This window comes from Mauremys reevesii, linkage group 2 (assembly GCF_016161935.1).
Source record: "Mauremys reevesii isolate NIE-2019 linkage group 2, ASM1616193v1, whole genome shotgun sequence".
NCBI classification, from domain to species: domain Eukaryota; kingdom Metazoa; phylum Chordata; order Testudines; family Geoemydidae; genus Mauremys; species Mauremys reevesii.
The window spans coordinates 42,488,918-42,506,343 of NC_052624.1; the positions used below are offsets into that span (position 1 = coordinate 42,488,918).

Genomic DNA, 17,426 nt, shown 5'->3' on the forward strand with positions numbered 1-17,426 from the left:
CACATTAATTTTCTTGTAGGGTAAAATCATTTGATAAAATGTTTGTTCATTGAATAAACACAGCGATTATTTCACTTGCATACACTATGAACCTGGGTACATATTAGAGAGAGGCATTCATTATATTTTAAGCAGTACACTTTATGCTAATCCTCTTGTGTTTACAACACTATCTGAACTCTGAGCACCTAGTATCTTTCTCAGGGTCACACATTATGTTGCTGAATGTCCAAACAATTAGAATTAGATATCATTCTAGCAAATATGTCTGTTTAACTTACCTTCTTCCTGTTTTTGCTGAGTCCACAAAAAGCAGTGCCTTATAATTGCTAAATTCCTGCCCAGTTGAGTACGTACTGTTATGCCATGTCTATGCAACAGCAGCACAGCTACAGTGCTGCAGCTGTGCTGCTGTAGGCTGTAGTATAGGTGCTTCCTATAACAATGGAAGAGAGTGTTCTGTCACTGTAGCAAGTCCATCTCTCCAAGCAGCAGCAACTAGGACAACAGAAGTATTCGTCTGTTGACCTGGCCACAACTACACTGGGGTTTAGGTCAGCAATAGCTACAGCTTTTTTCACATCCCTGAGCGATGCAGCTATTTGATCTAACTTTTGAGTGTAGACCTGGCCTTAGTGATTTCACAGATGTGATCAATCAGTGTTGGAATCTGCCTGTTTAGGGTAAGCAAGCTGTTCCCAGGGCTTATTGACTCTGTAGTACTTATTGCTTAATATTCTCATTTTATATCGTACAGAATATAAACTGTGACTATGGAACTTGGACAGAACCATCAAATACTGGATGTAACTTTACTCACAGGCAGTTTGCTAGCCCTGACTCTAATCTGTGATGGATGTAACACACCAATGTATCTTATGGCAGCTGGAAAGAAACTGATATATTCAACATGCTCACTGTCTGGTCGATTAGACCCAAACTTTGCCTTACCGTAAATTTTGTATTGCCTGGTAATGCATAAAAATTCACATTGTTTGTTAATTTCTCTATGATGGAGAGATGGATTTAAATTAAAAGCAAAACAAAACAAAAAACACAATACAATTTCCCCTGTTAGGCAATCATCTAAAAACAAAGAGTGAGTGATCAGTGCTGAATCTTCAGCAGCAGTTACTTCTAGAGATGTGCTCACATAACTGGGTCATAAACAAGGAAGTAAACCAAATGTCTCCATGAGAAATTTTGGTTGGAAAATATCAGTGTTTGCTGAAAAGAACAAAAATGGTCTGAAAATACATTTTATTTCCTGTCTTTTATTATTGATTCTGAATAATTAGCATGTATATAGAATATTTCATCTGTAGATCTTAAAGCCTTAATTTCAAAGCTAGGTAAATGGAGGTATAGGGAGATTCAGGGCCTGACTTTCAGAAGGGGCTAAGCACTGTCAGAGACACTTATTTCTGTTGAACTTGTGGAAGCTCAGCACTCCTTGAAAATGAAACTGTATGTGATTTGGACAAGGTCACACAGTAAATCAATGGCAGAGCTGAGACCAGAACCCTGGACCATTGCCCTATCCTCTTCTCTAAGAAGATGTTGTAAACAGTGATGAATTAAAAACAAAAGTGAAAATGTAGATAACAGGGTCCAGTGTCCTTGAAAAACTTCTCAAAATAGAACTGAAAATAATGTTTAAATAACTACTATATTTGTGAGAGAAGATGGGTGAGGTAATATCTTTTATTGGACCAACTTCTGTTGGTGAAAGAGACAAGCTTCTGATCTTACATAGAAGTTGGTCCAATAAAAGATATTACGTCACCCACCTTATCTCTCTAATGTCCTGCGACCAACATGTCTATAACAACACTGCAAACAATAATGAAAGATACAATTTTTGTAATATTTCTGCATGTTCAGTGCATGGTAACAAATTAGTTTTAGCTAAAGTAAAATATTTCTTTTAAAAAGCTCTTCTGTGGTGCAACTACCAGTACTGAGATATTTTTGGAGTTCAGTTTTTCCTAAAGGTTTTTTAAAATATTCTAAATTCAGAATAACTAAAAATACAATATAAGGCCACAGCCCTGCAAAGTTGTACACAGTTGTTTCCTCCTCCTCTGTAGCAGGAGAAGGGTAACATGCTGAACTCTCTGAGCTTGAGGAGTACTTGGGAAAAGGGGCCTGCAATAGGAGAAGCTGGCTATGGCCCAATTGCTGGCCTGACTTACAACCCCAGTTCCAAGGAGAAAAGCTGGGAGGACTCCCATCTTAAGGAGAGACAGAGGGACTACCTAAATTACAACCCCATGACTTCTTCCTTTCCGACGTCTGTCTTGTTCCAATTGCTGGATGCCTTAAAAAAAAGGGGGGGGGGGGAGAGAGATGGTCCTCCTGCAGTTGGTGCTGGACCCCCCCACATGCAGATTTGGGAGGGTAAATGTCTGACAGTGGTTTGTTTATGCCCTGCTGTTCAGATTTCCCTCCTTGAGAGGAGGAGGCCTCACATCCAAATTCTGGTACCCTGTGTCATGGTGGACTGCCTTCAGAGTACCCCCTTGTGGTCCTAAAAATGCATTGCTCACAGCACCCACTTGGACTGTTCTAGTCAATTATACAGACCAGATTAGGTCAAAACACTTACCCCCTTTGTAGGTTTATAGTAGGTCAAGTTCTTGCCCACTTTGGGTCTGTATAAAAGTCCTGGTAGGTTTTTCTTTCCCCTGTTTATGAGGCCCCTCAGCCTCCTTCCTGGAGCTGGGGTTGTACTTCAAATGATCAGCCTCTTTTAGGATTGTCTTGGAGTCTCCGGGAATTGAAGATTAATCTTTAATTAAAGATTATGTCATGTGATGAAGCTTCCAGGAATACGTTCAACCAAAATTGGCAACCCTACTCTCTCAAGTTACGAGTTTCTAGCTCTCCTCCTTGGAGTTGGGTTTCTTTAATGCACTTTCTAAACATTAATTGATGAATCTTCACAACACCATTGTGAGGCGGGAAGGTAATACCTGTATCTGAACAATTTGCTAGACACAATTTTTTAACATTTCAGTCAGCGCGAAAGATAAGCAGCTTGAGCACAGCTTCTGCTGTTGATAGATTCATCTTTTGCTTTACGTTTTTCAGTCAACATTATTTTTCAGAAGTACGTTTCTAACTGGTCTGTGTTTGTTTTTCAGTGTAAAAAACATAGATTATCAGTCGGCCATACGAACAGCTATGCTAAATCAGTGGTGAACATGGCAGATTTAGTAAGTATTATTCAACTAAATGCTTTTCTAAATGTGTTGTGAACCATGTGGTTGTAGTGCCGATAATTGTAGGAAATGTTATTTCACAGATATACATGATAATAATTTATGTGAAGATTGCAAATATTTATTTAGCTTCCAGTACAGCACGGTACTTAAGCATGTGCCTAACTTTAAATAATTCCCGTGACTTCACATACTCAAGTACCATGCTGGATTGAGGCCTGAATGAGTTTTTAAAGCACATCTTATTCAGAAAACTACCCAGTAAGGGCAATGTATTAACTACAGCTACAACCAGGAAAGTGTCTACAACTATAATGCACTAAAGTATAAGGAGAAATTGTATGTTTTATTCAGCCTTTAAGAAATATGAGTTCATATTATTTTATATGGGGCACAGGAATATAGGTAGTTGTTGGGGCTATAAATCACACAGCAGATGGCTACTGTACCCAGAAACATTTCCAGGATTTGCAAATGAAAAATAGTATTCCCACTGTTGAAATCCTTTGGTCTGGGATATGATGGTTCCTGATAATCAGTCAATCAGTCTGAAGATAGGCACTGCTGAAGATTCTGTAACAGTGGAAGTGGTCATGTCTCCCTGGTACAGGTACCTGTTGCATATATCTGTAGAGGAATATGGAGCCCTGTTGTGTAAGTGAAGTATGTTGGACACTATAAAATACAGATAAACCCATATTTTTCTGAACCTAAATCTTTGAGTTATCCAGAATTCTTGTGTGGTCCTTTAGAGATTTGTATCAAATCTCTCAATTTATTCTTACAAAAGTTTTAGAGTCCCAGAGATCTTTGCAAGGCTCAGATCCTACCAGGAGCTCTTTGCTGGTAGTCATGAGGAACTGCTTACTGGGGTGTGGTCTAAAATCTGGATTTTAGCTGTACTACTTCCTGTTTAAAAAAGAAAGTTAGTGAGCCTCAGGGAACAAAATGTTCATTATTACAGATGGAAGTTGTTACAAAAAAAGGGAAAAGAAGCAACTATATTCTATATGATATAATATATTTGTTCATTTTGTTAATGTACTAGATATATAAAGAACAACTTAACACCAGGATAGTATTGGTTGCCATGGAAACCTGGGCTACTGATAACAAGTTCACCATATCTGAAAACCCATTGGTGACTCTACGTGAGTTTATGAAATATAGGAGAGATTTTATCAGAGAGAAAAGTGATGCAGTTCACCTTTTTTCGTACGTAACTTCGTATGCCATTTTATTACTATTTTTTCATTCCATGGGGAGTGCTTTATTATTAGTGGCTGAAACATTTCCTTTCTATGGTGTTATGCAGTGTACAGTAATCCTGACAATAGTGCATAGGGACAGGGAGGTGGGACGGAGGTTAGAACAATGTAACTAATCATGTAACTAGACACTACTCTCATGCTAGTTTCAATATATTAAGCAGAAGCTGCATGTGCTGTGAACTCCTATTGTCTTGTGTAATTACCTGCCAACACAAATTGCCTGCTTGATAGTGCATGGTACTGTGTTGCAATAGAATACTGACAGTGGCCCACTCACATCATTCGTTTATAGCAGAACATTGAAACCAATGTGGAGTTCTGCTTAAAAGCCAATGGCACAATATGTGCCAGTAGATATTACTCAGTGCCCTGCATACTGCAGGATTACTGAGGTTCTCTGTTCCTTCAAAATACTTTGTTCTCAAGAGACAAGTGCACCATAAGATTCATAAGCTGAGCATCATTACTGGGAGGAATGTTTCTGTTCTTCCCTAATTCTCTGAATAGTTTTGGTAGTGTGATTAATGTAATAAAACCTAACAGAAAAGAGAAAAAGGTGGTCTCTTGGTGAGAGACCAGATTGGGGTTCAGTTCTCTGCTTTGCCACAGACTTTTTGTGTGACCTTGGTCAAGTCACTTGGGGCCCAATCCCATAGACATTTAGACACGTGCTAAATTAGTCCGTCTGACTTTACATGAGTAAAGTTAAGCATGGTGCATAAGTATTTGTAGGATCAGGTTTTTAATCTTTCTGTGCCTCTGTTCACCATCTGTATAACTGGGGTAAAATACTTTCTTTTTCCCACCCTTTGGGTATGTCAACACTACCTGCCAGATCGGCGGGTAGTGATCGGTCTATTGGGGATCGATTTATCGCGTCTCGTCTAGACACGATAAATTGATTCCCGAATGCGCTCCCGTCGACTCCGGAACTCCACCAGGGCAAGAGGTGGAAGCAGAGTCAATGGGGGAGCCGCGGCTGTCGATGCCGCGCCGTGAGGATGGGAGGTAAGTCGAAATAAGATATGTCGACTTCAGCTATGCTATTCCCATAGCTGAAGTTGCGTATCTTACATCGACCCCCCACCCAGCGTAGACCAGCCCTTTGTCTTGTCTGTTCAGATTGTAAACTCTTTGGGGGCAGGGTCTGTCTTTACTGTGTGGCTGTAGAACACTTTATTCAGTGCGACCCCAAATCTTGGTTGGAGCCTCTACATGCTACTATTATACAAATAATAATAATAATAATTAATAATGTCTGAGAACATTAAATTCCTAGATCATCTAGAAATAGCAGATCCTACCATTACATCTTTTCAGAAGGGATACAAACAGTGAAATTGAGGGATCGGGCTGCATGGTTGTGTGGGGACCCCATCTGGCCTTGGAATCTGTGAATCTATGAATCCCTCTTCTGTCATGGACAAGGGAAACAGGTTTGCCTACACAGCCCTCAGCATGCTCTCATCTGCAGCTCTAATGAAATCTCATGCCTCAGGACTTCAGCCAGTCATCTGCAGGGGCTAGGAAGGATTTTTTCTCCTGACAAATAATTGGCCTGATGTGTTGTGGGTTGGTTTTGGTTTTTTCCACCTTCCTCTAAAGAATCGATGGTCAGCCACAACTGAAGATGGGACACCAGACAGGGTGGACCAGTGCTCTGAGGGGGTCAAAGAATCCTCTTTGATAATGATGCCTGGCTGGTGTGTCTTGCTCACATGCTCAGGGTCTAACTAAAGTGATTGGGCTTAATATAGGGGTATTTAGTTGAAATTTAATACAGGTGGTCAGACTGTGTGATGTAATGGCCCCTTCTGGCCTTAAACTTTATGAAAATATGGAACTATTTTATAGGGGAGTTTCTCCCTCAAAAAAATTGCCTGTGCATGAGAACAGATGTTATTCCTCCTTCGTCTGTTTGGGGAAAGGTTTCCTCGAAAGAATTGTGAAAGCTTCTTTGGTTTTCACAGCTCTCTGTTCTGTTTGTGTGCAGTCAACAGCACAGTAATTGCAACTGGCATTTGGAAATAAGAGAGGTAAATAGAGGGATTGGCTAATGTAAGAAGTAAACGTTCTCATTTTGTTTTGTTTTTTAAAGGGGGAGTCAATTTCAGAGCAGTCGGAGTGGTGCAGCCTACATTGGTGGAATTTGTTCACTATTGAAAGGTGGAGGTGTGAATGAAGTAGGTGTGAATATTCATACTAGCACAAATTGATGTGGTAGCCACAGTGTCTGTGTCCGCACAAGCATGTTTCTCAAAATATCCCCCTATTGCATGACCAATACAGAACATTAATACAGTCCCACGGAATAAAGTTCAAAATAGAGGATAATGCTAAAAGGCAAATGGAATAAGTTTGGGTTTGGGTTCAGCTGAATTTCCAAACTAGAGTCTGCAACTTTCTCTCCTTCACACTTGAAGCTACTCTGGTAAGAAAAAAATCTTACCTGGTCTATTCTTAAGAATGTGTTTTGTCTTTCTTGCTGATCCATTATCCAGCTGCAGTTAAATGAGTCTTCACTGAAGTAAGGGCCATAAAACTGTTGATCTGCTTTTGCCTTAAAAATATTTTATTTTAAAATGTATAAAAGGTGTGGTTTATGTTTTCAGATTCTTGTGTCAAAACGATTATTGTTCCCATCCTGTTTTGATTCTTTCAGTTTGGAAAGCCAGACTTACTTGCAGTGACATTGGCGCAGTCGTTAGGCCACAATCTTGGCATTTTCTCAGATAAAAGAAAACTACTAACTGGTAAATTTATGTTTGTTTGTTTGTTCTTCCTTCTTTCAAGTGAAGATCTTTATACAGTGGAGGCGTTTCCTCCTTATTCCACTGGAAAATAAGAAATGAAAAGCAAGCATTTTTTTCTAAGATTGTCAAGATTGCATAGTAATGTGTGTGATTTTATGGAAGAAAGTTTGGCCAATGTGTACACATAAATTTGAGTCCTGTGCATAGTGAAAAAAGTAAATGTTTCTTTCCATATTGTATTTGGAGGAAATTAGGAATATAGTGTTTTCAGTGTTCTTTTTAAAATGAGAAACATAATATATGTTATGCAGAGATTTTAAAATTGTCAGACTCAAAGTGTGAATTTTAATTTTGTTGTTGTTGTTAGGTGAGTGTAAGTGTGAGGACACATGGTCTGGATGTATAATGGGAGACACGGGGTAAGACATTTCTTTATAGGAACTTCCATGTTACAACGTAAAGCAAATGAATCAACAAATATACCCTTCATGGTTGAGCTGAGCATCTGCTATGAAAAAGTTGTACATGATTTAGGGCAATATTAAACACTCTTTCAACAGTGAGAAAAAGAACATATTCAGTATCTGAGAGATTAAAAACAGAGTCTAGGCCAAATGCTGCAAACACGTGTATTACAAAAAGGCTTACAAGTTAGAATGGGAGTACTGATTTGCAAGCAGATATTTTCATCACATGGCTCTGAATCAAGTACAGTAGCAACCCCTTCCAAGAATATGGCCATATGTTTCCCCCCATATTTTGGAAGTAGACAAAATATTGTATAATGGTCAAAAGCGACTTAAGAAACAAATAACCAACTACTCTATTTATTTGTAGTTATTATCTTCCAAGCAAGTTCTCCAAGTGTGACATTGAGGAGTATCATGAATTTTTGAACAACGGAGGTGGCGCCTGCCTCTTCAACAAACCATCCAAGGTAATTAACAGCTGATTATTGAGAAAGGGAACAGTGGTCAAGGTATACTTTACTTCTTACCTTTCCACAATCTTATACATATATTTTTGCAGCCAGAACTCTTGGAAGAAGGAAATTACCCTTTCTGGCTAAGACTCAGAGGGTGAAATTAGCCCTGTGCGAAGGGATCAGCACAAGACACACACAACATGTAATCCTTATGCTTTAACAAAACCTTGTATAGATTCTTCCAGCATTTTAGACCCTTTCTTTCAGAGCAAAACTTTTCCTAACATACACCAGAATAAATCTTCAGTGTAGCACCGAATAATAATTGTAGAGCCTGTATTTTTGGAACAATCAGAAGAGTGTGTAGCTGGACTCCCTTGTGAACAGACACTTGACCTGCTTCTGCCTATTGACTGAACAAATGATATAAAATGGAAATGCATATTTGCAGCTAGAAATTTAAGGGAAAACTAATATAAATTAGAGATAAAGAAACCCCTTGCAAAAGAGTTGGCACCTTTAGAATGGTGGCTTCTGCAATAGGTTAGTTGGTGAACACTGGCTTTGTTTATTGCAGCAGTAGTCAAAACCCAAGGATGGGGATCTTGAATCCTTTGTTTATAACTGATGCTATCATCTACAATGCTAATCCTGGGACTAGTGGGGAAAGATGCAGACAGGCTATATTGGCAGCATTGATTGCCACAGAGGGTTTTTATTTCTGCAGTAGCTGGAAGAATAGAGTAAATTTTATGACCAATAGCACGGCTGCAGAATTGCAGTAAACACTAGAGGGGGGCATTGTTCTTCACTTGGATAGTTTATGGCTGCAGGTTTGTAGATTTCTCATTATGAGAGACCTGCCTTTATCAAGTAAACAAGAATAAATTTACTTTTTCTCTCTCTTAGCAGCCCATTTCATAAGGCTCACATATTAAATGCTGTCTTCTCATTCGGACGATTATAATAGCGAGTACATCTGCAAAGTGTTGTGTGTTTCTTTTAACAGATGTACTTAATGATATAAGGGCAAGTCAGCATTGTTTATTTTGTTGATAGGATGTAACAGTTTCTTGTTTCTGAACACCTGTATGCTTCCTTTTGCAGGTCTGATTTTTCATATCTCATGACAGATGATGAGAAATTTTGATTGTTTAATCCCTTCACTGGGTGGATTCTTTTTTGTAACAAAGTGATTTTTAATAGAATGTATGCTCACCATGGCTTTGTTTACTGATTATGCTAATTCACAAAAATACTTCAGTAGAAGTTTTTTGTATCCCTTATCACAATTTAGATTAGCAGCATTTAGATTGTTCTTTTATAGGATATGAAAATGTGAAAGAAAGAAGTGGAAGCCAGAGTGATCAAGTTGCAATTTAAAACATTGTATCCAAAATCTTTTAAAGTAAAACTTTTTTTTTAAATGAATGTTTATTTAATTCACAAGTCTTTCAGAGACGCATGCTTCATTCTAGCAAGGAAGGGGGAATACAGACCTCTTTACAAGAAGCATGGGGGAAATGAAACCACAGGTTTCAGGGTGTATTGTCCTACAACACTCCATTGGAAGGTTGATATTAAAATCAAGATCAGCCAATTAAGACCCCCACCCCAAACAGTGAAAATGTCACCTTGGGATTAATTTAATGTATTTAAACTCCTGTTGTACAAATTGTACATAGTTAAGAGTTGAGAAGTTCACTTGGGATCTTGGGAAAGATTTGTAGCATTTTGTTTTTCTTAATTTTTGCACTGCAGCTTCTAGATCCTCCAGAATGCGGCAATGGTTTTGTTGAAGATGGAGAAGAGTGTGACTGTGGTACTACTGCAGTAAGTACAACGTAATACAGTGCCTACTACAATGGACCCAGCATGGTGGTGGCTTTTGGTTATATATATATTTAACATTATATGGGTATATATATGTATATATTTATATATTTAACGTTATATAATAATCATAATTAAGGCTGCAAAATCAGGCACTGAAAGATAATTTTTTAATATTTGGGAAATGATATTAGTATATCAAGAGTTTATAGTGGTCATCATTAAAATTGTCAGCATTTGGAAACAGATACCACACAGTTATTACAATTATATCCTATTTTATATACAGGGGAAACTGTGGTTATCTCAGACTCTGCTGTGTGGAAACCCTGATGTTTTAGTGGCATGCATATAGTATATATTCAGCTTCACACTGAGCCCATTTAAAATCTACTTGAGTTTAAAAGCACCTGGTAGCAGTAATGGAGTTTTTGGAGAAATAGTGTTTTCTCTGTAACATTTTGCATGTGTGTCTGTTCCCCAGGAGTGTGCCATTGAAGGAGGAGATTGCTGTCATACATGCACCCTAACTGCAGGCTCACAGTGCAGCAATGGGCTTTGCTGTAGAAAGTGTAAAGTAAGTACAATGAACTTAAAGTGACTTGTGCTGTCATTTATGGGGAGTTAATGAGTTTAGGTGATTATAGGCACAACTGCACATGCATTTTTGCTCTCAGACCTTGGACCTCTCTTTCTGAAATTTTGACCCTTAAAACTCATCAAAAACTGGTTAATCTAGCTCTGATCTTTGTCTTTTAGATTATAAAATACTTGGGGCAGGGAGTGTGGGCCAAATTCAGAGGTGAGTCTAAGTCTAGACTAATTTACACCTTCTTCCAACCCCAAACCAGTCCAAATCAGTTTGGACTCCTTCTGGACTCCTTTAGACTTACATGTTCAGACGCATGCACCGTGTCACTTATACATCACCTCTGAATTTGCCTCTCTGAATCAGAGGAAGTCTCTCTTGGAGAAAATTATAGAACAGAGGGTCACAGAGAAGAGTGTAGTAAGAAGAGCAACTAGCAGTAAGATGTAAGGATGTGTAAGTTAAAGGAGGCCTGCTGTTACTTTAACTTACACCTCCTCCTGGTTCCTTAACATGGGACTTGATCCAGAGCCCATTTAATACAATGCAAATCTTTTTATTTAATTTATTGAGCTTTGGATCAGGGCCTATGTAAGTTACTCAATCTTAAACTCCCCTAAGGCCTGGTCTGTTCTAAAAAGTCAGGTCGACCCAGCTATGTCACTCAGGGGTGTGAAAAACCCACACCCACACAGCGCTCGGGCTTCTTCCATCAACCTAGTTACTGCCTCTCAAGAAGGTGGATTAAGTACTACAGCAGGAGATCCTGTCCCATTACTGTATTAAGTGTCTATACTGAAGCGGTACAGAGACACACCTATGCAACTGTAGAGGTTTAATATAGACAGCCTTAGACTCATAAATCAATCAATAGGCAGAAGCAGGTCAAGTGTCTGTTCATGAGGGAGTCCAGCTACACACTCTTCTGATTTTCACCTTTTGTCTTCAAGCTGAGGACAATGTTCTAATAGAGGACAATGCTCATCTAATAAATAATAATAATGTTATCAGTGCAGTGAACCTATATGTGATATTATCATCTTGATCGATTGGCATGTATGTGTCTGACTCCTATAGGAGAAATGTTAGTAATAGCTCAGTGCCACATTCTGTTTTGACTTTGGGCTCATCATTAAATGCAAAAAAGGTACAAATTATGCTGTAATAGACCATTATAAGGCCCATTTGCCTTCCCGTAAGCCTAATTGAGCAGCCAATCACCGATGCATTGGTCCTCACACCCTCTGAAGGGCCAGTCACCCTGTGACAGGCACTTTTATTCTGAAATAAGTGTGTCCACGTGTGGAGTTAATCAGGAACAGCTGTATGTGTACACAAGCCCTTAGGCTCCTAAGTCACGTAGGCACTTTTGAAAATGTTACCCTATCTGTCTAACTTATCTATCTATTTTTTCCACAGCTGGTAGGGGAGAAAAAAACAAAGCCAGGTGTCAGAAAAATGTTTCCACTGATGTTAATCAATTTAGCTCTACTAAAGTCAATGAAGCTTCACTGATTACACCAGCTGAGGACCTAGAACACTAGCAGGTCAAATCTTATACAAAATCTGTGTGCAGAAAGAGAGCACAAATTAAAAAAGTGAACTGTGGTGCACAGATTAACAGACCAGTCAGGAAAAACTGAGGGCTCTGAGGTGGATCTGAAGCATGTCCGTAACTGGTGATGCGACTGAGAAAGAAGTAGTGATGCTTGATTGGCAAACAGGGTGCACAGCACTGACAGTCCCCACTTCTGGGATATTTTGCCATTTCTTCAGGTCATGAGGCTTTTGGCAATGGTATAAAATGTTTATTCAGAAATTAAACACCATACATTCTGTCACTACTAAATTTCTCATCCTTAAATGTATGGATACTTTAGAAGTGGGTATAAAATGATGTGGAATCCAACAATATTTATGGCCAATTTCTACCCTGATTTACACTGTTATAATTGAGTTACATAGATATAAGTGACCCAGTGATCTCTTACTAGTGACCTGGGGTAGCTGTGCTGGAGGAAGTGAAAATTATAAAAGAGAAGCGTGATCCAGTGGTTAGGTGCTAGTTTCAGGCTCAGGAGGCTCAATTTCAATTCCCTTCCTCCACAGACATCCTGTGTGACTTTGGGCAAGTCGTTAGTCTCACTGTGCCTCAGTTCCCTCTCTGTCCTCAGCTGTAAAATGGGGATGAAAGCATTTTTCTACCTCATAGTGGTGTTGTGAGGATAAACATTAAAGACTGTGAGGTGTTCAGGTACTACAGTGATGGGAGACATGCAAGTATCTTAGGTAGATTAATAGAAGTGAGAGCAAAATTTGGTCCTTGCACTTGTAACTGAAAACATAAGGTGATTGTTTTCTTAATCCTGGTGACGTGTGGAATCTAAACTGAGTCAAAACAGCTTCTCAAAAACAGTTGAAAATTTCTCATCGTTTGATTCTGGTTAAAACTGTTGAAATTATTATTGCATGAAAAATCTGGTTATAGAGATACTAAGAAAGTGATTTTTCAAACTTGTTTTAGTTTGAATCTAAAGGAGTTGTGTGCCGAGATGCGGTAAATGATTGTGATATTGCAGAAAACTGCTCAGGAAACTCCAGCCAGGTAATATTTTAAAACTCTTTCACAAAAAGTGAAGAAGTGCATCACATGCACAATCTCAGTCAGTATTAGAGTTATTGTAGTAGTATTGTAAGTTGTTTAAATTTGTATAAAAATTACTTTAAGTTTGGGGGGAAAGTGATACTGAAAGAAATTTTGAAATGCCACTAATGACCTTAGATGTATAAATTGTTTTTCTAGCCTGCTCACTATCTGGATTATCAAGTGGTTATTTTCTCTTTCTATAGTGTTCTCCCAATATTCACAAAATGGATGGGTATTCGTGTGATAACAAACAGGTAATTATAATTTGGATTTATATTTTTAGTATTTTTATAGATGGGAAAACATATTCCTATAGATTCTGATCTGAAATCCTTTGAAGTCAGTTGGAGTCTTACCACTAACTTCAAAGAGATTTGGATCTAGGCTCACAAAGTATTTTCAATTAGAAAGTAGAACCACATTATGTGTTAATTAGTCTTTCCATCACATATTGCAGAATAAACTGAATAATAGTCATTTACCTGATTTGAAAATGTATTTGACCCAGTTGTGAAAATGTGAAAAAATGTTGTTTGTGTCTCTTCTGTTTCTTTAGGGTATTTGTTTTGGAGGAAGATGCAAAACCAGGGATCGGCAGTGTAAATACATCTGGGGTGAAAGTGAGTAAACATTATTGTTTCTAAGTTGACTTTCATTGATATAGCTCTAAAGATTCAAATATCTTGTGGACGTACACCTACCTGGAATCATTAAAATCAGTCAAAAGTTAGCTGGGACTATGTGCCATGATATGGACTCACCATGAGACCGGGTTCCATATGTAAAAGAAGAAACTTGTGAACTTTGCCCTTTAGTTCTTGTTTTTTGCCTGGACTCACTTTTAGTATAATTGTTTACTTTTTTATGAAAAGGAGTGGGGAGTTGCTCTGTGATCCTCTATCTTCCTTCCCTCACTTTACTTCTGTCCCTGGCTATTGAAGACCCTTGAGCATAACAGCCATGTCTCCAGCCAACGAGTGCTGGGCTTGACACTCTTCACAGACCATCACTGGTTATCCATGCATTAGTCAGAGGAGGTCACTCAAGAGTTTCTTCTGTCTAGGGACTGAGCAATTGCTTCTGCTGTCCTCCCGGTCCCTGCTGGCCCTGGGAGCTTAGAACAAGCCCAGAACCTCCCTAGATTGCCATGGTGATCAGTTTCTTCACACTGATTGGTGTACTTATATTTAGTTAGCAGTTAGGAACGTGTTTGAAACCATGGCTAGAAAAAAAAAGGTTGCCAGAGGTCTTCATTCATGTCTGATTTAGTGCATATCAGTTTATTTAAATGTGTGGAATTTTGTGTGTGGGTTTTATCCTGGCACCTGAAATACCAATAGAAGAGTCTCCACAAACAGAGCTGCACCCACCGGTTTAACAAAATGTGTTTAAAATCACACATCTAATTAAACTGATGCAACTTTGTGTGTTGAACACGACAATGTGTAGGAAATAAGATTCAACGTAGGCTATGTCTACACTAGAGAGCTTACAGCAGCACAGCTGTACCGATGCAGTAACATCTCTCGTGTAGCCGCTCTATGCTGATGGGAGAGAGCTCTCCCGTCAACATAATTAAATCACCCCCAACGAGCGGCGGAAGATATGGCAGTAGGAGAAGCTCTCCTGACGACATAGCGCTGTCCACACCAGCACTTCTATCTGTGTAACTTATGTTGCTTAAGGGTGTCCACACCCCTGAGCAACATATGTTTTGCCAACATAAGTGGTAGTGTAGACATAGCCTCAGGCTGTTAGCTCCTTGGGGCAGGGACTCTCTATGTGTTATGCGTTTGTACAGCACCTAGTACAATGGGATCCTGGTGCATGAGTAAGGCTTCTAGGTACTACTGCAAAACCAATACTATTACTGCTACTACTAATAAATGTTGTGGGAAATGTCTTCAGCAGCAGGTCAGTCACAGACCAGCACTTGCTGTGCCTGCTATGTTTTGGACAAAGATATTCACCCTGCTCTTATCTCCTAGCTTGCTGTTCAGGTACAAATGAAGGGTGCTTTCGCATTGACTGTCTCAGCTAGTTCAGCATTGACTGTGTCACTCTTGGTACTGGCAGAAGCTAAATGATTTCTGCCAGAGCTTCAGCTTTCTTTGGAGATGAAGAAAAATAATATAAATTGTAATGGGCAAACCATGAGTTGAGAGTTTAAGTTTCGCTTAGATTCTTACTCAGAAAGTTCAGATGCTTTTATAAAGCTTATCCAAAGATCGTGTTGAGTCTGAATAATTGGGCTGGAAGTCTCATGAGAGCAGCCATGTCATAAACTATCTAGTACCTCCTGCTGTTTAGGACAGACCAAAGGAGAATAGGTTGTGTTGTATTTCAGGCACTTAAGCTACTGATAGAACCAGGAAATATTTAGGCACATTAAAAGGAAAAATAATGGAGGTAAGGATGAGAAATTAGCTAGATTTGAGTTGTAGGCTAAGGTTTTGGTTTTATTATTGACTGAACAGGTTCTTCCATCATTTAAGATAAGTAGAGAGATCCAGGGTTCGTGGCAAGTATTTGGTTTTATAATCTAGTGCTGTTATAACTCAAGATTTTTCCCCAAACACTTTAGAGCCTCAAACTGGCCATAATCAAAAAAATTTTCCTTGAAAACTGGTCTTTACTTGTAAACAAGGTCTGGAATGAAGGCATCCTTGGAGAGATAATTAGAGCCAATATCCCTGGAATAAAGTAGAGGATAATTTTTGATTTATTTGATCTATGACCTGATTTCTAACATCAAATTTACATCAGGCTTTTAAAAATGTGCATAATCTTATTCGAAGAAAATTGTTTCTGTTTTTAGAAGTGACAGCTGCTGACAGATACTGCTATGAGAAACTGAATATTGAAGGGACTGAGAAAGGTAACTGTGGAAGGGGCAAGGACACTTGGATACAGTGCAACAAACAGTAAGTTCATCTACTCTGGAAAGCAGCTTGTGTGAGATTCTTGCCCCAGTTCAATCCTTCACCTGTCATAAACAGGCTCTAAAAGCCCTGGATCTGGCTGGGGGAGAATTCCCCTGGCACAGAAACTGAAGAAGACAGCTGTCTTCTAAGGACCACCTACTACTCAAGCCCCAGTTTAGGGTGTCAGGAATGGAGCCAGGGGTTGGAGGAGAGTCCCCATAGTCTGCATCAGCTTTATGGATTCTCATCTGCAACAGACTGTGGAGCAGTCCAGTAGGAGGCAGAGAGGGATGCTGTATCAGAACAGCTCTCAGATCAGCCAAATTTATGCTGGGGCCACTTTGGCTACCACAGCAACCCAGAATCCAGGAGGTGTTAAGGTGGCTTAAAGTCACTACCTGCCTCCTCATTGCTCCTAGGCTCTGAAAGGCAGCACATAATATCACTCCTTCGCTTTGCTCTAAGACAGTGGTCCTCAACCTTTTTGTGGCCAGTAGCACATTCATGTTTTCAGAAGAGTGTGGCGGGCGCCAACAATTTTTCAAAGCTTATTTTGTATTTGTACATTTAATGATATGAAAAACATCGTATTTAATATTACATAATATATGAATCCATAAGATAAAAAGGGTAATTTTACATGTAAAAGGTATTAATTAAATTATTCGGCAGTTACTCTTTCACATTACCATGTGAATTTGCTCTTTTTTATCTACCTGTAAGAAAAATTAAGGGGGTTTACAAAATAAATATCATAAACAGTTTTCATCTTATTTATTTAAAAAAAGTAAAACATTTCTGAACTGTTGGTCCAAATATATTTATTATTCTTACTTTAACATAGAATGAAGCCTGCAGCCCCGGAGTTCTCTGTCCCCAGCAGGCGTGGGGCCACGGTTTCTCTCCAGCTTAAGCCGCAGCCCCGCGCCTGCTGGGGACCAAGAACGCCAGCGCCTGCAGCCCTGGAGAAGCCGGAGAGAAGCCGCAGCCCCACGTCTGCCAGGGACAGAGAACACCGGCACCCGCAGCCTGCAGCCCCGGAGTTCTCGGTCCCCAGCAGGTGCAGTGCCGCAGCTTCTCTCCCCTGCTGGGCACTAGGTGGGCGCACATAAATGCCCCGGCGGGCACCATTGCGCCCACGGGCACCACGTTGGGGACCACTGCTCTAAGAGTATGTCTGCACTGCAGCTGCAAGTCGTGATTCCCATTGTGGGTAGACACATTCATGCTAGCTTAGCTCGAGCTAGTGCACTAAAACTT

At 39.5% G+C, this 17,426-nt stretch overlaps 1 protein-coding gene across 1 annotated transcript in view; it reads left to right on the forward strand.

The window, feature by feature from the left end:
* Positions 1-17,426, forward strand: part of ADAM22 (ADAM metallopeptidase domain 22) — a 210,753-nt gene that overhangs the window by 149,016 nt on the left and 44,311 nt on the right. The window contains exons 10-21 of the mRNA XM_039524310.1: positions 3,147-3,218; positions 4,273-4,439; positions 6,594-6,678; positions 7,158-7,248; positions 7,616-7,667; positions 8,086-8,185; positions 9,935-10,006; positions 10,491-10,583; positions 13,120-13,200; positions 13,446-13,496; positions 13,799-13,862; positions 16,061-16,166. Of these exons, the coding sequence (XP_039380244.1) occupies positions 3,147-3,218; positions 4,273-4,439; positions 6,594-6,678; positions 7,158-7,248; positions 7,616-7,667; positions 8,086-8,185; positions 9,935-10,006; positions 10,491-10,583; positions 13,120-13,200; positions 13,446-13,496; positions 13,799-13,862; positions 16,061-16,166 (1,034 nt within the window). The remainder of the gene's footprint in view (positions 1-3,146; positions 3,219-4,272; positions 4,440-6,593; positions 6,679-7,157; positions 7,249-7,615; positions 7,668-8,085; positions 8,186-9,934; positions 10,007-10,490; positions 10,584-13,119; positions 13,201-13,445; positions 13,497-13,798; positions 13,863-16,060; positions 16,167-17,426) is intronic.